The sequence below is a fragment of the Nothoprocta perdicaria genome, unplaced genomic scaffold (assembly GCF_003342845.1).
Source record: "Nothoprocta perdicaria isolate Ctin4 unplaced genomic scaffold, notPer1 scaffold_1, whole genome shotgun sequence".
Taxonomy (NCBI): Eukaryota; Metazoa; Chordata; class Aves; order Tinamiformes; family Tinamidae; genus Nothoprocta; species Nothoprocta perdicaria.
The window spans coordinates 12275650-12296470 of NW_020454093.1; the positions used below are offsets into that span (position 1 = coordinate 12275650).

Consider the following 20821-nt stretch of genomic DNA (forward strand, 5'->3'; position numbering starts at 1 on the left):
CCGGCGGCGGGCGGGCGGGCGCCGGGGACCGGCCGGGGCCGCCTCTGGGCGGGGGTGTCGCCCCTGCGGGCGCGGGAGGAGGGAGCGCCCTGGGATGCTGCCGCTGGAGCCGCCGCTCCCAAGCGGCCCGCGATTCTCTCCCTCTCTCTCTTTGTATTTTTTCCCCCTTTTTTTTCCTTTTTCTCTTACTTCCAAACTGTCTGCTGTGGGTAGTGGGAGGAGAGAAAAAAAAAAACGAGGCATTTGTTATCTTTCTCAGTTAGTGTTTTGTATGAAATAAAACCTAAGTATGAAATAATGTCACGTTATTAACAGAATACTCTTAATAAAGATGGTGAAAGCAGCCAGTTGCACTTGGTACGGAAGAAATACTGGGATGTTTGGCAGTATTAGCAGGAGCCAGTGGCTGTGTGTGTTGCTTAGTCCCTGCAGATTTTTAAGGAGACCAAATCTGGTTTCTCATGTCTCCTTTTGAATCATCTTGGGACTGGTTTTTAAAGGAACTCTTTAAAGAAGTATTATGGAAAAGTTTATTTCCTCTTGCAGTAAAAATCAGTGACTGGCTCTGTGCTTTTGATCAAGAGGACAAAAGGGTGTTTTTCACCAAGTAAGCATCTATTCTTTTTTCCTGTAATGACTGTCTTGGTAAAGATGTCATATGCCTTGCTTGCTTCTAAGTGCTTAGAAGCAAACTTACATAAATACAAGTGTGTGTGTGTGTATATATCTCATATTGCCATATAAGCTGGTAGCTGAGACTGCTGCTAAATACAGTAGATGTATTTGAGCTATGCATGAAAATACCTGTAGGGACAAAAGTCTCCCTCTAGTTATCTTCAGCCTAAAGTTTTCTAATGGAAATGATGGTGCTTTAGAGTTAAACACCAGTTTTAATCTGGGTTCTGTAAGTAACAAGCCAGGGTGACGCCCTTAGCTGAGTCCTTTGACAAGTTGAGTTCTCAAAGGATTCTCTCCCTGTTTGAAAGCCACCCTTGTCTTATGTCATGTTACATCCCTCAAGTCCCTTGTATTTGTCTTGCCWGCTACTGTGGCTCTTAATTAAATTACTAGATATTTAATTTAATCTCTGCAGTCTTTAACTGTTGGTGTTCGTGCTCCTGGAGCAGCATTTGAGCTCCACAAGGACTTTGTACCTGCTGCCCTTCAAGGCAGGGGTTTTTGACATCCCGCTCCCTTTGGGTGCTGCASCTGTGTTGTGTGCCCACCCGAAGGGAGGGGGATGTCAAAAATCCCATCCCAGCAGGGACCTAGGGCTTGGGGGCTCCCTGTTGTTAGCGTGCGTTTGTATCCACATYTTAAATAAAATGCTAGGGGAATTCAGGCTTATAGGGTAAGGAAGTGTCTGCCCGGTTATCAGAACCGAGTGCGGATGCTGTTGCCTTTTAAGTCTCTATGCGAGTTACCCACACGCTGATGCCGCTACCTGCAGCTGCATCGAGGTTTCTCACCACACGAGAGCAGCACGGGGCCACGTTAGTGCGGCTGCTGGCCCTCCTCCAAAGGAGGAGGTCTGGCAGGAGGGAGGTTTGTTTCCCTAGTGCCCTGCCCTGACAAACGCGAGGTGCTCGCTAGGGACAAACGCAGCTCGCTACCAAAGGCGAGGCCGCACGCTTTCGGTCGTGGCAAGCGACGTGAAAATGTCCCGCACCTGCGTCCTGCCCAGGCATAAACACGCACCTTGGCTGCGGCACAGCCAGCGGTTTTAAAAAATAATTAAAAAATAAATAAAATGCGCACACACGCACACAAAAATCTCTACAGTGTGTTAGGCGGCGGCTGTCGAGGAAGGTCTTGCGGTGGACAGGGCTCAGGTGCGGCCAGAGCGGCCGCCCAGGGGCAGCGCGCGGCGGCCGTTGGAGCGAGGGAAGGCGGCCGTTAACGGGCGGCGGTTGGACGGGGGCGGTAACGGCCGCCGGGCCCCGCCCACGCCGTCCCGAGGGGCGGGCGCGCGTGCGCACTGCCCGCCCGCTCAAGGTGACGGCCGGCGCGGCGGCGCATGCGCGCTCCGCCCCCCGGGCGCCGCGGCGGAGCCGGCCATGGGATTCCGCGACGTGTAAGCGAGGCGGCGGGGCGCGGGGTGACCTTCCGTGCGCGGCCGGCGCGGGCCGCCCCGCGGCGGGGCCGCCGTCCCCCCGCCCCGCCCCGCCCGGGAGCGCCGCGGGGCTGCGGCGGCCGCCGGCGGCGGCAGCGAAACGGCCGCTCGGCCGCGCGCCGCTTCCCCCCCCGCCGCAGCGCGAGGCGGGGCGGGGGTGGCGGCAAGGAGAGGTCCCGGTTTGGTCGTAACCTTGCGGGGGGATTTTGTTTTTATTTATTTTATTCTTCTGCTCTCACTATGCAAAACAGGGCGAGAGCAGGGGTGGGAGAGGATGCGGGAAGGCGTGTGTGGGCAGGTCGCGGGTCCTGCTTTGGAAGGCAGGTTTCAGTGTGCGCCCCCTGAATCYGCGTGTTTTCATACGAATAAACCCGCACGGAATGGGCTGGTTTAGGTACATTGTAGGCGCGTGTGCAAGTTTCTTAAAAGAAAGCCTGCAAAGCCGTGTGTTGTTGCCTGAAGTGTCCGTTAGGACTTCCATTTTCACTTATCCATATATGCAGGTATATGATTCAGTTACATAGAGTGTTTCCCTAGAGCTTGTATTAATCTGTACGCTGTGAAGTGGTCGTTTCTGGTTAGAAAGGCTTATTCCTTTGCACRGCTCATCGTGATTGCGAGAAGCTGGATAAGGTCGATTTGTTAGTACTTACAGCACAAAAGAGAGACTTGTTCCTTAAGACTGAAAGTAAAACTATAGGAAAAAATGTGCTTATCTACTTAGGATGGGTAGGGCTAAGTTAATAGAATACTTAGTACTAGTGTATCCTAGTAATAATAGATAAGAGCATTAAAATGTGAAATCATAGTCTGTGATGAAGAAACGTGATGTGTTTGCCATAGCCTGTGAAGTATCCATCTGGGTCTAGTGCACAGGAATGTCAAAACACCCCACGTGGTGGGACCAAGACAGAAATTGCCATCCTTGTTGCAAGTATGAGCAGCATGGAGGCACTTGGATCATTTAATTTAAAAATAAAAACAATTTTGAAGGCTGTTTTAAGTTCAAAACATAATATTACCAGGAAATTGTAGCCTTAAGTTCTGAATCAGCAAAATAATAAAAAAAAAAAATCCAGTATTTCTAGGTTAGTTTTATAAAATGGAGATCTAACRCAAGTCTTGGAAGCAAGAGTAGAATAATGAACACTAAACATTTGTGGATTGCCCATTTTGCTTCAGGAAAATAACCTGGGCTGAATCTAAGCATGTGTTATCTCCAGCTCTGAAATTGCATTTTCAGATAAAAGAGCTTCTTAGTATTTAATCTTAGTGGAATTCTTGAAGATGCTGCAGAGGCCAAGGCTTGGCTTTTGCAAAGGAAACTAAAACAGCTGAAACTTGAGCTTTTTTTGTAAACTGTAGAAAATTGTAATGTGTGTGAAGTGGGTTGCTAAAAGTGGATGTGGATGTCGGCAGTTTCATGGTTTGTGCATTTTCTTTTTCCTTTTTCTTCCTCCAGATCTGCCACAATGCCTGGGTCCCTTCCGGTGAACGCTGAATCCTGTTGGCCAAAAGATGTGGGAATCGTTGCCCTGGAAATCTACTTTCCCTCCCAGTACGTCGACCAGACGGAGCTGGAGAAGTTCGATGGGGTGGATGCTGGCAAATACACCATTGGGCTCGGYCAGTCCAAGATGGGCTTCTGCTCCGACCGGGAGGACATCAATTCTCTCTGTTTGACTGTGGTGCAGAAGCTCATGGAGAGGAACAGTCTTTCCTATGACTGTATCGGGAGATTAGAAGTTGGAACGGAGACAATAATTGACAAATCAAAGTCGGTAAAGACTGTCCTGATGCAACTCTTTGAAGAATCTGGTAACACAGATGTGGAAGGGATCGACACCACAAACGCCTGCTACGGAGGCACCGCTGCTCTCTTCAATGCCATTAACTGGATCGAGTCCAGTTCCTGGGATGGTAAGTGTGGGCTGCGCTGCTGAGCGGCTGCGTCACTCTCTGCTGCGGGTGAATCCTGCTTCTTGTTTAACCATGTAGATAAAACGGRGCCCTCTTGCGAAGGCCTCACCTGAGGTGCCCTGGGCATTGGCCACTGTCTCCGTTCCATTCGTAAGGGAATGACTCGGATGAGCGTCACCCTGCTCTCCTTGTGAATGTTGGTGACTGTCAGGAAAAACGCAAAAGGGAGGATACATAAAGTTTGGAGAGCCCTCAATGCTGCAGTCATGTCGCCTGTAAACGGAGGTCTAAAAACAGCTGTGGGACACTAACTTGGCTCCTCTGGGGCGTGTGTGTTCCCTGCAGGCCGCTACGCGCTCGTCGTCGCCGGGGACATCGCCGTTTACGCCACCGGCAACGCCAGGCCCACGGGGGGAGCCGGAGCCGTCGCCATGCTCGTCGGCCCAAACGCGCCTCTCATCTTTGAACGAGGTCAGTTCTGCGGGAACCCAGCGCAGCCAGGCACTGTCTCCCTTCTGCAGCCTCTTCCCTGTGTTTGTGCATTGCYGGAGGGCTGGGTTAACCCCTGCTCGTGTTTGGGTTGTAGTTTGTCACCTCCTGCTCTGGGCAGCTTGTGCAAGGCCCATTAGAGGAGGCAGGAAGGATCGACTGGAAATGCTTCTGGTTTTCCTTCCCTGGGGATTCTCTAATAAAATTGACAAAGAATGGGCTTGAGCTGAACAGCAAAGCTCTGCATGTACAAGAAGAAATGATGGAAATCATGTTATTTGTTTGTCACACTCAGTCCTACTGGGCTTGAGTGCTAGAGAATCCAGAACTGTGCGGGCAACAAGGACAGGAGATGCTGTTACACCTGCTTGTTCTTCACGTGTGTTGTGGTGTGCTTAAATCACACTTAAAGTAGCTGAAAAAAAAAGTAATTTTGGTCAAATTCCTTTAACCAGGGCTGCGTGGGACCCACATGCAGCATGCCTATGACTTCTATAAGCCAGACATGGTGTCCGAGTATCCTGTAGTTGATGGCAAGCTGTCTATACAGTGCTACCTCAGTGCCTTGGATCGCTGCTACACAGTCTACCGCAACAAGATCCATGCCCAGTGGCAGAAGGGTACGTACGTGGCRCGCTGCAGGCAGGCGGGCACGGGCTGGAGCGCCTGGTTCTGGGGACAGGCACTGACGAGGTCTGGTGTCCGCTCTGCGGACTAGTGGGTGCCCCTTTCTGGGTGCTTGAGGTGGCTGAAGTCTCTGTTTGCTTTCTGCCGTGTGAAACGTCTGGGTTTAGTGCTGCCATGGCTGAGGACACCTCCTTCAGCAAGGAGTAGCCTCTGTGAACTTGCTACTTAAAGCAGCTTGTTTCCTATTTCAAAATAACAGAGATCCTGTCTAGCTTTGAATTTTTTTTCTGCTAGGAAAACAGCATTGTTAGTGATCAGTAAGAATTACTTTTTTAAATATAAATCATGACAGTATTTTGAATAAATCAGCAAACCATTAGTRTTACGGTTATCTTTTGAATGCTGACATGTCATAATTTCCCCTGTTTACTCTAACAGTTGAAGTGAGCACTAGCAGTAAGTTCTAACACACCATATTCTGCTTCCAGAGGGGACAGACAGACGTTTCACCTTGAATGACTTTGGGTTCATGATCTTCCACTCTCCTTACTGTAAACTGGTGCAGAAATCTGTGGCCAGGCTGTTGCTGAATGACTTTCTCAGTGACCAGAACCCCGAAACAGCACATGGTGTCTTCAGTGGTCTGGAGGCTTTCAGGTGAGAATAGCTGCTATCTTCCATATCACCACTCTGAATCTGTTAAACATCCAAGATGTTTTTCCTTGCTACTATTTTAGTAATTGCCTTTATTAACTAATATATTTATTTATTGTAGGGATGTTAAACTGGAAGATACCTATTTTGACAGAGATGTGGAAAAAGCTTTTATGAAAGCCAGTGCTGAGCTCTTCAATCAGAAAACCAAAGCCTCCCTGCTTGTGTCCAACCAGAACGGGAATATGTACACACCATCCGTCTACGGCTGCCTCGCTTCCCTTCTAGCCCAGTAAGCCTGAATCAGGGAAACAAAGTCATAGCTTCTCCTGCAGAAGTGTGTAAAATAGTTTTGCTTCAGATAGACTGCTGTGAAGGCAYCTAAGCATCCAGGTGCTTTTCCCTTTTCTGTTAGATTACCTTGAGCATCAACACTAAGTCCAGAAAATCATTYTGCGCACATGAACTGCTTGAATGAACAGCAAATGCAAAAGTTCTGTGCCGAGGTTGACCTGAAAGACGTGTTTCCTGCCTTCTAAATTGGATCTTATTTGTAGGGTGGTGATCTTTCCCCAGCATCAAAATAAAGAAACAACAACAACAACAGAAAACTTTTCTGTTCTATAGCAAGAATAGCTAAATGAAATCCGTATCTGCAGCAACTACTGCACTGTTGTAGTTTGTGCAATCACTGCGGATTTCACAAAATCCCCTTTAATTAGAGCCAGTCTTTCTGTTTTTTTTTTTTTTTTTTTTTTTTCCTCCTCCTTTGCTATGACCTTGCATTCCAGGATGTGATACTTCATTGGAGGCTTTGGGTAATTTAAGAATGAGACTTATCATGATTATCTAGAAGGTAGCTAATGTGCCATTAATGTGCTCCCATTTGTTTAGTCACCCTTGAAAATAATTGTATAGGAACAGTGCTCAGAATTACGTTTTAAACCTCCTTGTCTGTTCCTATAGTGATGATCCAAGGCATTTTAGTCAGTGCTGGCTGCTTCCTGGGAGGCAGCTGCAACTGCAGTTCACTGCAGACCAGCACTTGGGCATAGCTCTCCTCTGAGGCGCCGCTGTTGTTCGCTGTGCAGGTACTCCCCGGAGCAGCTCGCCGGGCAGAGGATCAGCGTGTTCTCGTACGGCTCGGGCTTCGCCGCCACGCTCTACTCCATCAGAGTGACGCAGGACGCCACGCCAGGTGAGCCCCCCTGCCCCGCGGGAGCGAGAGGGGCGTGTCGGGAGCCCTCTAGCTACTTCTCTGAACAYGTAGAGCACGCGCGGTGTTCTCCAAGTGCTGGGTGTTCTGCTTATCTCATCTGGAATATTTTAAACTGGTAGAATTTTAAAAAATTGGSTTACGTTAAGCATTTCAAACCATTTGGAATCCATTCAGAAACCCACTCAGAAGTGCGAGCTTCGTGTGCTCTGCACATCTCAGCACTGGTGCTGTGTTACATGATGGCTATTTATTGCAGGTTCTTCCCTGGACAAAATAACCGCCAGCCTTTCTGATCTTAAAACAAGACTCGACTCAAGAAAATGCATTGCCCCTGATGTCTTTGCTGAAAACATGAAGATTAGGCAGGAAACGCACCATCTGGGTAAAAAGCACTTAAATCTGTATCAYTCCACAGTTTACAGCACAACACCTATAGTTTAATTCACAGGAATTAAATGAAATGATTTGGGTGTAGCATGAAGGGCAGGTCCAACTCTTGGTACTTCTCTGCAGCTTGTACTTTTCTATAGCTTGCATTTATTGCCCCAGCGTAGCTGAAATGAAAAATGCAGACTTGGGTCTCCCGTCTTACTGCTTCCAAACTGCACTTGCTTAGAGAACTCCTCAGTTCTGTGACACAGCTGACAACGTTGCTGTCTTTCTTGCAGCCAACTACATTCCGCAGTGCTCGGCAGACGATCTCTTTGAGGGGACGTGGTACCTGGTGCGCGTGGATGAGAAGCACCGGCGAACGTACGCGAGGCGCCCGCTGCTGGGCGACGGGCCGCTGGAGGCCGGAGTCGGCGTCGGCCACCCCGKCGTGGTCCATGAGGTGAACGCTCTGCACGCGGTCAAAGGGGGAGTGAAGTAGCGGAGCAGGCTCGGTGCATGGCTCGGCATGGGGGCGTATGGCAGAAGAGGAAAGGGCCTGACGCGATGTTTCAAAGACTGTTTTAAATGCCATGTGCAGTATTTTTACCTCGGGCTTGTACATTGCGTGTTTGAACCAAGTACATTTCATTATAACGGAAACGAAGCGGCACAAGTACCTGGCTCCTTTCACAGAGTGAGGGTGCATGGAAGGCGGCCGGCTGGAATGACTGGCGAGCGGGTGGCGGCGGTGCGTGGTTGGCGGCTGGGCAGGGCACTAGCCGGGAAGTAAGAATGGTTGGAAGTCAAGAAAACTTGATTTAATGATTTTTTCCCTTCTTCTTAGCACATCCCAAGTCCAGCTAAGAAAGTGCCAAGAATCCCTGCAACAACAGAATCGGAAGGCGTTACTGTTGCCATTTCCAATGGGGAGCATTGAGATACCTCTGTGAGGTGGGGAATGAAAAAGGTGTGAGGGTAGGATGAAAGAGAGAAAACAGATTAAAATAGTKTGATGTTTCACTGTACAGTAAATCTTAATTAGTCAGAGCATGGGAAAACTGTCTAAACTCCTTTGATGAGATTCATTTTAATATGGTGTGATATTTATAGTGTTGTCAGAACACTAAGATCATTAATATACTGGAGATGCAGGGACTTGCCAGGGTCTTTGTGGGTTCCTTAACAAACATATCTGACTTTTTTTTAATTTGCTGAGCTGTAGCTGTGTTCTGTTACAAGACTTTTGTATGTAGAAAATCTTCTGCCTGCCTTTTCCATGTAAAATGACTTGAAACTTCAACTGTTAACAACTTGTATTCAAAAGTGTATGGCAAAACAGTGTAAGCTYTTAAGGGTGGGGATCTCAGTGCCTTGACAAGGAGCAGGCCCCCTTCTGAATAGGGCATTTCACATCCCCCTCCTGCTCCAGCTGCATCATTGCTTGGGAAAAGGTTTAGAATAGAGTGGCACTGATTAAGGGAATAGAGTCTCTGTCCCCTGTCAAAGGGGGACAACTGGATTAAGAACAGCTAGACGACAGGTTTAGTGATTTTTTTTTTCGTTTGTTTTTTAAGAACTCCTCTGTAAAACTGACTGTGTGAGTTGCCGTTAMTTCCTTCTCGTACTGTGTGCTTTATACGTGCAGTATAAATCGCTGTGCTGTGGAAGGGATGAGRAATGATGAGAGATGCAGGTTTTTTGTTTGTTTGTTTTTTTCTTTTTTTTTTTTTCTTTTCTCCATCCAGAGAACTAAAGGCAGTATTTTCTGGGTTCATGAATTTGGCACCTTTTAAGATTATTTAACAGTAACTGAAGATTAAGTATTTAAGACATAAGTTTTTCCAGATCTTCTGGAGCTGTTTTAAATGGAAGTCTAAGGAAGGGAGGAGGATCAGGTTGTCTGGAACCTTGGCCTCTCATTAGTCTTTATATATACATTTTTAGTGACTATTTCTAACTCTGAATCTGGCTTCATATGTTGAAGTTCTTTCTAGTAGTGTTGTAGTATATGTGTGAGGTTTAGTCTTTTTTTTTTTTTTTTTCCCCAACTAAAAGCTAGCAATCTTGCAAGTGGTACGTGCACAGCACCAATGGGGAGTCCAGCCTGGTAGGATATTAAAGTCCAGATTGGAAATGAACTATGCCATGAGCCTTGTAAGCTTGTAATATATATTTAAGTTGAGTTAATGTACAGAACAAAGTCTTGTTGAGTTTTATTCCTTTGTCTCATTCTACAAAGCTGCATTACTTAATATAAAGTGGCAGAAGAAATGGATTTGTTAAATTTCATTTTTTTGGTGTGATGAAGTGTTGTACGATCAGTCACTCATGAGGATTTGGTAACTTTTGCTGGATTTGTACAGAGCAGCCTTGGTACCTAGTTGTTCATTATGCCTGCTGGGTGCTCCCGGGTCCGTTGGCGAGCAAGGCCGCGGGAAGGGAGCGGTGCGAGCCCCGGGCCTGGGGCCCTCGTGCCCCTTCCCCTGGCACCGCAACAACCGGTTGCCCTGGAACACAGTCCATTGCTGGCAGTGGACAAGCCAAGGACTGAGCTGCTGGCACAAAATATTAACTGCAGGCCCCTCACGGTTTGTGAGGCTGTTCCTTTAAGAAAAATAAAGTTTGAGATATTTGAAACCTGGTGGAGTAGTGCTGACTTGTTGGGGGTTTCAGGATGCTGCTTTTTTTATTATTATTTATTTCCTTTTAATAGAAAAGAAAGGGGAAACTGGCCCCATGTAAACTCAAAASATGGAGTTTGCAAGTTGTGTGGCCCTCCTGATCTTGCTGCTTAATCTCATTTCACTGTGTAAGTGGAAAGGGCTGCTCAGGCTGCTGGCAGACTGGTACTTCAKGGCCCTGTTTCAAGATGTCTTAAAAGCTTTTGAATAGAAACCATTTATAGAGGGGAAGAATTAATTCCTCGTTATGCAATAGAATTAATCGTACTACCAGCTTTTTATCCCCTTTCACAGCAGTGCACGTGGTTGTTTCTTGCTTTATGTCCACCTGAGCCTGAGTTTGCCGCTTGCCTCCTGGAGGTTTCTCAGTGTGGTTCTGCTGCTCATCGACATTAACTGGTTCCTTTGAAAGGCTCCTGCTACCTCCAGAGCTCTGCTACCATATGTGGCAAACGTGCTTGAATGCGAAAGAACATCACCAAGCCTCGGGTAAGCTGGCTTGCCTTAACCAAACCCTAYAGGCCTCTCCCTTAAGCCTTTCAACACCTGGGCCTGGGCAGACACCAGGTAATTGCTGCCTGTAAGCACCCTGTACAGCTGAGCAGGCTGCCGCACATTAAAATAAGGCCGGTACCTGAGCAACTCTCGACACTGTTGTGAAGTTCAGAACAACCGGTAACAGTGTCAGGTGCTGCAGCATTTAACTTGCATCATAGTTAGCCCTGTGCCAGCCCTTGGTGCCAGCACTTGTACTGGCAACATCTAATGCTTAYTTTACAAGCAAATGGCATCAGCAGTTGCATTCAGCTACTGCTAGCTGGTATGAAAGCAAGAATGTGCTAAACAACTCATTCAATGAGATKAATTTTTAGGAGAGTTACTACCCCTTGCTGCTTCATGGGGAGTTGAAGCAGGGTGCAGACTTGCCCCCATGTTACAAATAATGAAAGCAGAGAYGGGCAGGTGCTAACGCCACTGGTTRTACAGCACAGGAGCGGGGTGAAAGCAGCGCATCTAAACTGGACTGGGCAGCCTTGCGGAATGGCCTGACAAAGCCAGACTCAGGGGCCAGCTGGGCTCTGTGTTTGACAGAGAGCTTTGTAGTTTCTTAAAATACACATTACTTGGGGGAGGCGGGGAAAGCAGCTCTACTGCTCTGCTGTACCACTGAACAGAGGCTTGATTTGTTGGGGAAGTTTTTAAGAAGAAAATAAACAGTTGTTTAGAGGAGGGAGGTCTGGTTTCTGTTTAAACATACTTCTCTGCAAAAGCTATCCTGGTTTGTGCTCAAATTGGATGGAGCTAAGGCAGAATTTTCCCAAAGTTACCGCTCTAGGCCTGAACTGAGCTACTGCTTGAGAGCATTAKGTGCAGTTCTGCTTGCTCGGCCTTAACACGCGGGCTCCACTAGTGCCCTCTCACCTGCTTTACTTACGTGAGATCCTCCTGCGCCGTCCATCCCAGGTCTCTGCTGTGAGGGTCACACAACAGGCTTTCAGGGTCCTGCATTTGGCTGCTTCAGGGTGAATTGAAAAATACAAAGGTGATAAGGCAGTTTTGGTTTATTTAAAAGTTACAAAAATGTAACACCAAAACATGTGAAAAACCCAAGCAATCCCTTTGTGAAGCATGCTGAGGGTAAAGCCTTCGGTGCAATTTATAAAATGGAGCACAGCTTGGATGTGTGTTTTAGGCCCAGGGCAGAGCTGGTTTCTTGCTGAGGCTCCTGCTCGTGGGGGTCGGGACTGGACATGATGGGCACACATTCCAGTGCCCTCTTCCTCTGCACGCGGTGCAGAACGATCCTGTAGACGCCCGTTACGGAGCTGCGCGCGTCCCTCCCTCGGTTGTTCTGAATGTGCTCGTCCGTGATGCCCAGCTCCTGCAGAATACTTTTCACTTCATTTTCTTCATCTTTGAGCGTGCTGATCTCTGCTAAATAYTTGGGATCCAGTGGGAAGGGCTCCAAGGGCTGGGGATACCATATCCCTCGCATCCACTCACTGTTCATGATGAGCCTGAGCGAGTAGCGCTCGGTCGGCACGGGCTGGAGCACTCCCCGTATAAGCTTCTGGCAGGCGGCAGACAGGCCCGGGGGCAGGCTGTACGTCCCCTCAAGGATGCACTTCTTCAGTTTGGCCACTGTATCCGCCCGGAAGGGCATGACCCCCGTCGTCATGAAGTACAGCAGGATGCCCAGGGCCCAGATGTCCACGTAAACGCCGACGTAGCTCTCGTCGCGGAASAGCTCAGGGGCTGCGTACGGGGGAGAGCCGCAGAAAGTGTTTAAGGTTGTGCCCTGGGTGCTGGTGGTGCTGAAGCCAAAGTCGCCCACTTTCACACAGGTGTTGCTCGTGTAGAAAACGTTCTCTGCCTTCAGGTCCCGGTGAATGATGTTGTTCTCGTGCTGCAGAACAAGAGGCAGGTTTAGGGTCAGCTGGTTCACAGYAATGCTCTGCAGCGACCGCCAAGAGCGGCCGTTAGAACAGACTGATCTTGGGCAAAGTCAGAAATAACTAGTGCTGTAAAACGGAAAAGTTAACRTGTTTAGAACAAATGCTTCCAGAGCAGCAGAGAGGGAAGTTGCAACAGAATACCTGAAGAAGACAGGAAGAAAGAAGGCTTTTTCTTTTTAAGGCTAACAGTCTCTTATTAACTAAAAATCACTACTTCCATAACCACTGTTTCTATTAGGGAGCCTTGTCCTGGCACCATGGGTTAACCCTACCTGCCTTGATACTTCCTTGTAGCAAAATCTGCGTAACTTACTTTTTAGAGTGCAGGGCATTTGCTTTTGCAACTATTAAATGTCTATAATGACTGAATTAACAAAATCAGTTTYTCTCTCACCTTGTGTTTTGCCTGTGCCGTAAGCAGGTGCAAACATGAAGTGAAAGCTTTTAGCTCACAGAGACAGTGATGTCCACAGTCCCTGCTAAAGACATCCAGCTGCTACAGTTTGGGTGGGTGACCTCTCAACTAATGTCCTGAGGAGAACTGGTGCTGGCAGGAGGCAGGGAGCACAAACTGTGTCTTGTGACATGTCAGGGCCTTGCAGGACACTGAGGTCAGGAGCAGCTTCCAGCCTTAGAAAGCTCAAAAGAACCGCTCTGCTGGGGCTTTAACTCTTTTTCATCAAAACTGACAGTGGGAGACGAGTATTCAAACTGAATTTGCCCTGTTTAGTGGTGCTACCCTGTCTTGCTTAGGTGATGRTTGAGCTTCAGCTTTGAAGAAAATTAAGCAGAGAGGGGTCTGGTTCTGTGCCCTGGAGGAACAGGGTGTGTGGATCTCGAAATCCCAAGATGTTTTAGAATAAATTGTTAATTATGACTTGTCATCTTCCTGTCCCACATTTAATGACAGATAAGCAAAAGTGCTTTGCAGAGATCTGTGCATGTGAGTGAAGAGCCTGGCCAGGCAGCAGTTGGGGTTTAATGCTAAGAAAGAGACGCGCTCTCTGCACGCAGGACATGCCACCCTGGCTCCTGGCCCCTCTGCTGGTCACCCCGGGGCTGGCAGGAGCAGCACCCGTCTGTGCTCCTGCTGCACGGGAATCCCGGGCAGGTTTTAATGCCGCCTCCAGGTGCCTGACCTGATGCCACCTGTTTTTTTGCCTGCCTGGCTTTCCCAGTATGAGCCTACGCTGCAGGAAAACACAGATCCAGGGAGGGCACCCTGAGCTGGCTTGAACAAATAGTGGTTTTATTTCTTAATGCTGCTGAGCTCTCTCATTCTTTAAGCTGTCATTGTAAGCAGTGTAGCTGCTCTGCAGAGGCCACTGCCTCAGGGGTAGGTAACTRCCATTTTCTGCCACCTCAAGATGCTTTGTGCTCTATATAAACAATATAATCCTAAGTGCAGCTGTGACAGTGAAGCCTGGAGAAGGGACTTGCTTGGTGTCCACATACCTGTGCAAAGCAAAGAGCAGGAAGTTMTCTCTCACTTTCAGCCTCCTACACTCATTAATCTCCAGTAACTGCACCGGACTTTTGCAATGCCTAGCGAGCCTCTCTCCGGAGCACCTTGGTCTGTCAGAGCAGGTGGGTGCTGCTGCACCCTGACCTATCTGCAGGGCGAGAGTGCAGCTTTGCCATGTGGTGCTCGCAGCTYGGAGTGGGCAGGAGCAGCCCATGCTGCTCAGGAGCTGTTTCCACCATGATTTCCCAGCTCACTTGGCCCAAATGCTGTCAACAGGAAAGCAGTAACTCCAGAGAAGTGGGAAGGATCTCTGAGGTAGCTAAGACAGCTTTTCTGTAAAAAAGAGTTTTTGAAATGTGGGCCTGCACTCTCGATAACAGCAATTCTGACAAACAAGGGCACATGCCCAGACCTTGGCTAGAGCAGCACAGAGCAACCCAGGGGGGCACCTCACCATGTGCTTCACAGCAGACACGATCTGGGAGAAGATCAGCTTGCACTCTGTTTCCAGCAGCTTCCCCTCGGTGCTGATTTTAGTGAAGAGCTCCCCGCCTCCCGCATACTCCATCACCAGGTGCAGCTTTGAGAGCGTCTCCACCACTTCGTAGAGCCTGATGATGTTGGGGTGGTGCAGCTTCTCCATGCTGGATATYTCCCGCGAGAGCAGGCGTTGAGTCTTCTTGTCTAGCTTTGTCTTGTCCAAAATCTTAATCGCTACTTTCTCTGAAAAGAGAAATGCTTCTCCATGTTCTTAATGCAGTCAATGTCCAACAGTAGCTGCAATATTTCACCCCGGATCAATTTATGGTAAGCCACAGCACCCGGCAGCGCTTCCCACACACCCGTGTCCCCTCCCACCCCTCTGTCGCTGTCCCTGCTGGGGAGAGCTGGGGGCAGCAGCGCCCGTGCTCAGCACCGTGTCCTTGCTGTCTGGCAGAGGCCATGCAGCAGGGCACGGGTGGAGGGTGGGCTCCTGCCATGCACACTCCCCTCCCTCGCTACCTCCAAATTTTCCCAACATGKTCATACACACCTCAAATGTTCATAGATTTCCAATTTTTATCTGATCCTGTAGAAGGGAAAACCTTCCCTCAGTTTCTGTGTCCATAAATTAAAAAAAAAAAAATCACTTGTCCTTTTAAGAGAAGAGGGAAAAGACCATTATATTTCTATATATGATCTGCTATAAAAACATTCTACATGTTTTTACTTAATACTATAAATTTAGGYAGAAGTTTTGTGTTTCAACAGTTTAAAGGAAGTGCCATCGATACCTGTGCCTGTATCCCCGCCCAGGTCAAGCAGACTCTTGTACTTCGATTTCTTTAGGACATAAGTGCAGCTTTTGATCCTGCTACCCACCCCGGCGGGAAGCCAGTGGGATTCCCGTAAGGAGTGAGCGAGCCCAGCGCCACGTCCCTTTCCAGGGGCAGCCCGGGCGAGGTAGGGAACGTTTCGCACMAGCGTCACCGCAGAGCGGCTTTGCTGCCTCTTGCCGTATAGAGCATTTGGGTCAGAGCAAACAACGCGAGAAGCAAAGGAAAAAAGTCCAAAGAAGGAAAAAAATTCTTCCCTCTTCATCCACTGGAATTTACCATTCCTTATAGTTTTCCTGCAAAAGTTTTAGAAGGAAGTAAAGAAGCATCATAGAATTAAAGGGCCTTATCCTCTTACCCGAAGACCATGAAGCAGGAACAAGCTGACACAGCCCACATCCCTGCAGCTGCATGGGCATAGCAGGCCAGGAAAAACAGTCCTGCTGAAGTCCAAAGAGGCTAGTTTGTGTTTTAAGAATAATTCCCTCTGCTTCCAGTAAGTGCTTAGCTTGCCAGTCCCTCTCCCCCTTGCATGGCACCAGCGCACACAGAAGGGCCTCCCGAGTGGGCAGTTTTAAGACCCTGAAATGCAGGAGTTAGGGACTGTCATTGCCTATACTTGGATACTACTGAGGTTTCAAGCGAAGTAGCCTAAGGCTCCTCAAATAAGGCCTTTTGGATTAGGAAAATGTTGAGAAACTGAGTCAGAACAAGCAGCAGGTGCTACAACTGCWGGGCAAAAGCAATAAACAGACCCCAGATCAAACCGCTTAACAGGGAGTGTAGCACACGGAGCAGCTGCAGCGTCACAGCACAGCGGCCTTTCTGTGTCTCAACTTCGGGCACCCTTAGTTGCCTCTATCCAGGTGTGTTCTCACACTGTCCTTGCAGGATGGAGGGTATTTTAAATAAGTTACACAGAGCTTCGGAATCTAATACGCTGGAGGAAGCAACTCAGCAAGACTCTTGAGAAGATTGCTGCCAAAATTCAGATTAGTAAAATGGGTAATGCCAACTAATGTCTTTAATATGTATGACAACACCAAAAGGTTTTCTGCCTTCTCTGAGATCATCCACATAACTTGAGAGAGAGCAAAGGAGCTCCCACTCCTGCGGTTCTCCCCTCTCTCCAGCCTTTGCATGCACACTGCAGGACACATGGCAAGGGCTATAGAGCCRCCCACACTCAATCCCTAACGAAGCTGAGCTTGGTACTGAAACCAAACCTGCTTCCTTCTGAAAGGCTGTACCTAGACTTGACACAGCGCTAGCAACGGAGCAGCTCAACCCCCTACACAACACCTCCTCCTACCACAGGGCCAGCTCTAATAAAGCAGCCCTTGTGTTTTCACCTCAGCCTAAAGGAGGACTTGCGCTCATGAGCCCTGGGCAGGAGCCGAGGGCTCCTGTCCTACAGCGGGGTGCGTGAGCGCGGACGTGCTGCTCTTCCCATCCGCATTCTATGAGGATGGAGGAGCTGAGGGGCAGAGCTGACACAGAAGATGTCAGAAGATCTTTCCTTCCTCATGACAGTTGGAAACTTTGTAGCAAGAAGTTCATGGCTTCTCCCATGAACAATTTAACCAAAAATAGGCTTGAGGGAGAAGAAGCTTTTCAAGAAAAACTGATGACCTGGATTTTGGTTATTTGGTTTATTCAGATTTGCTGTAGTCACAAATATTTACTACTAAACCTTTTCAAATGCCAAAGCAACCTCTGTCCCACATTCAACAGGTAAGGGGTTCATCCAGATCAAAGCTTATCCTTTTGTTTCCCTTCACATTCTTCCTATGCCTAACCCAGCAGCAGTCCTTCCTTCAAAAGAAGACAGTTTTCTGTCAACACAAGACAGTTTTCTCCCTAGAGGGAGAAAATTCACTGAACAACAACAAAAGAATAAAAGGGCCAAGTGGAACACAGCTTTTTTTCAAAAACTAAAACATTGTTCCCCTCTGATTCCTTGTGCAACAGAACTGCAACAGAACTAGGATAAAGATGAGCTTTCAGACCCCTACAGTTTGGACTGATTGASTCAAAGAACAACAGATCATGAAGGCTTTGGGGAACAACTAATTCTCTCACCTTTAAGATGATGGAGGCAAGGACAACAAACCCAAACTTGAAAGTAAACACTATGAGAAAGAGGGGGTAGGAGAGGACCAAGGCCAAGGAAGCATTCCCTTGAGGGAAAGCAAGAACTCCTATGGTCAGTGACAGAGAAGCAGGATARATGAAGTTCTTAGCTGTTACTAAAGTGTTTGCTGCCATTATCTGCCCTTTCTAGTTCTTCCTAGAAGCAGCATCTAGGAATTTTGCTGTGCTTAAGAAAAGCAAAGTAGGTGACTACACAACATAACGTTCAGCGTAGGTTTGGCTGCACTGAAGCTCATTTTCCTACTCAACACGCACCTATGTCCCTTGTCCCAACCTTTCACATGAAACTAGACTTAGCCAGCAAAACCAGCATATTTCTTACCCAAATTACTGATACCAGAAAAGAAGCCCTACCCACACTAAAAGAATTTGCTCTGAAAGGGTCAGCTTAGTGAGCAGGGCCATGCTGAGATGCTGCCTTTGCTGCCTTGCAGGCTCATCTCCGAGTCCTGCTGCRCGGCGCTGGGGAGAGGGCAGGTGGGCAGGACTGCTCCTGGAGTGGCGGCACAAGCTGCTTCCCAAAGCGTACGAGGCCCCCAGCCACGTGTGTTAACTCCCCAAAACACATAGACTTTGTCTTTTCCTCCCAAGGGGAATGACTGGAGAAAATGTTTCTGGCTGCTTTTCAAGCATAAGGGATAATCCAAATGTAAGCATTTAGCTGTGTCCCTGACTGCAGGGTCACTTTAAAGGAATAGCACATACAGCCACAGTGTGTATATAGGGTGCAGAAAGCTTCCCAGAGAAGGGGCTCCACTAACACACGTGCAGAACAAGTGTGATCAGAAACCACTGGAACCCCCACGCAGCAGCGCCTACCTTTGGTTAGGGCATGAATTCCAAGCTTCACTTGTGAGAAGTTCCCACTCCCTATTTCTCCTCTGACTCGATAAAATCCAATCCGCTTCCCTAGGGTTAATTCCTTCACCACTTTTTCATTCTGGGACATATCCTGGGTTAGTTTCTCAAACGGGCTCAGCCTGCTGTGCTGCCTGCCCTCTTCATCTCCTCCGTRGCTCTCCGGGCGCCCATAGTCCTCGCTGCTGTCCTCGCGGTTCCACCTGGCATAGCGGGGTTTTCCAAGGCCTCCTCCATCCACATACCCTGTTGTCATAGTCCGTAGGGTGATCACCTCCCCATTGAACAAGGCCACCCCATAAAGAGCTTAAATTAAATAATAAGCAATCCTYGACATAATGGAAATTGTGGCAAAATTATCCAAAAAACCATCTTACTGCACATCCAAGGATCAGTTTGGACATGACTTCAGAAACAAGTCTGGCATATCTACATATTGCAGTTCTGTCCAAAATTCAGGCATAAAATTGGAAGATATTTAWGTCCATCTCCCACAGACTGAGAGAGCATGTCAGGATCTTCATCTACAAGGTAAAAGAGGCTTTGCAATTAAAGCTGTAAACTGTTAATGCACAAAAGCAGCAAGTTATTCACATTCTAGACAGTACTTTTGACACAAATGCATATCATTTCACACGTCTATGTTCAGAGTTCAGCTTGATGCCCTGCAAATTAACTCAATAAAGGGCAGACTAACAGTTTAGAAACTGCTTTGAGCAAATCSAGATGCTTCGAGGTGATTTTGAATAGCTGACCTTAAGGTTGCAGGAGTTCTTGCTCGAGGTGCCAGCCCAAAAGCCGCACGTAGGGTTTTCCTCCGATTCATTCTTCAGCCTGTAAGCTTGTCACTGCRCTGTGGCAATGGCTGATCTTGCAGCCTGCCTGTAAGAAGTTGGTTGCCTTTCTGTTTCCTTCCCATTGCTGGTTTAACAGAGCAGCTCATCCTGGAAAATGACAAGAAAAGGGTAACTACGCACTAGGCAAAGGCAACGCTGCACCTCAGGATCTCTGAAGTCACATGGAAGGACAATGCAGGATTAAGTAACTGCAATGTCACTTTAACCCTCCTTTATTTAGATGAGCTTTCCTTAAAGCCTTGAGCCTTCTCAAAATTTTGCCAGATGCTTTGCCAGCAGAGGGATGAAGAAAGCCATTAAAGCCCTTATGTAACAGCCATGCRTTTCACTAAATGAGAGCAGCCACACATCCTTCAGCAATTTAGCTCTGCTCTGAGACACGTGTAAAGAAATGCACAATTTAAGTAAAGAAGCAATCATTTACCTTGAAAACACTGTAATGTTTTTTCTTGTTGAACTGCTGGCAACCTTGTAAAGCAGGAGTTTGCCCGACAGCTACTGGTCACGCAGCTGCTCGTGGGGCGCAGCAGGCGGGGCCTGCAGGCTCCACAGCACAGCCAGCACCGGGAATGCTACCCACGGAGGGGTGGACATGGGAGACAGCCTTGCACCTCCACAGGAGGCAGGCGCAGGGGACGGGATCAGAGCAGCCGCTGCACACTGGGTGCTTGGAGAGGGTGGGCAGTGACCTCAGGGAGTGCAGTAGGAGAGGGCACATGAGTGGGCGAGGTGGAGCTGGCCAAAGCCAGGGCTGCTGAGCATGGGAGCAGCAGCCACAGCACCGGCAAGGGCAGTGGGAGGGAGGGAGGCAGCCGCTTCCTCAGGGAGATTTGTCCTGGCACTGAGGTGCTCGTCTGCTCTTATGCAGCAGCTCCCCAGGGTGAGGCCAAGGACACAGGCTCGCACATGGAAGGCAGCATCCAGCACCATGTCCCGGGAGGCAGGGGAGCAGCTTGGCAAGGTGCCTCTGCCCGTCTGTGTGCTGGGCCTGCGGACAGCTCTCGTTTGCCAGAAGGGAGCACCCCACAACTCAGCAYCTCCGTTTCCACACAGCTGAGGCAACAGGCCCGAGCCAAGAGCCCCTCCTTGCCCTGGGAATACAGGAGGATTCCTCATCTGCCCTGGCTACTTCTCTAAGGCAAKGGCTGCCACTTGCTATATGTATGTGCAACACTGCTTACGAGGGAAAGAGTTTATAACTGCAATGGGAATATTTTTGTTTCTTGAAATACCTGAATTTTGTATTCCTGTTTGAATATTACGAATCAGATACTTGTCAAACTGCTGCAGAATCAGAGGCTATCTTCATGGGGACAGAAAAAAATATAAAATAATGAAGTAATTAGCTCTTAGACAGATCATGCAATATGGTGAAATCACYGGAAACGGGCAATGAACACAGAGAAAAATAGTGTGAGGCCACATGTGTGTGGAAATAACCTGCCAGCAGCAGTCTAAGGTATCATCAGGTTCATATTTTTTTCTTTGGATCAGAATAGAGTCAAACTTCTGTCAAATACCGCACATAAGCATAAAATACTGGCCAAATCCTGAAATTGTTCCTAGAGGAGAGACTGAATAGTGCAGAGCAGCCTTCAGGACTCTCCTGTTAACCGGCCTTTCTTAAGCCAAATGCCCCC

At 48.3% G+C, this 20821-nt stretch overlaps 2 protein-coding genes across 2 annotated transcripts; one reads left to right on the plus strand and one right to left on the minus strand.

Annotated features, from left to right (window-relative positions):
- The first annotated feature begins 523 nt into the window (after positions 1-523).
- Positions 524-9971, plus strand: HMGCS1 (3-hydroxy-3-methylglutaryl-CoA synthase 1). Its single transcript, XM_026037640.1, has 10 exons — positions 524-607; positions 3576-4033; positions 4379-4504; positions 4978-5142; positions 5638-5806; positions 5925-6095; positions 6895-7001; positions 7279-7404; positions 7691-7854; positions 8239-9971. The coding sequence occupies exons 2-10, from the start codon at positions 3586-3588 to the stop codon at positions 8329-8331; spliced, it is 1569 nt and encodes a 522-aa protein (XP_025893425.1). The 5' UTR covers positions 524-607; positions 3576-3585; the 3' UTR covers positions 8332-9971.
- Positions 9972-11551: 1580 nt separating this feature from the next.
- On the minus strand, positions 11552-19348 carry NIM1K (NIM1 serine/threonine protein kinase). The gene is made up of 4 exons (XM_026037630.1): positions 19080-19348; positions 18286-18848; positions 14451-14719; positions 11552-12482 (listed from the first exon to the last, which is right to left on the minus strand). The coding sequence occupies exons 2-4, from the start codon at positions 18578-18580 to the stop codon at positions 11733-11735; spliced, it is 1314 nt and encodes a 437-aa protein (XP_025893415.1). The 5' UTR covers positions 18581-18848; positions 19080-19348; the 3' UTR covers positions 11552-11732.
- Positions 19349-20821: the final 1473 nt, after the last annotated feature.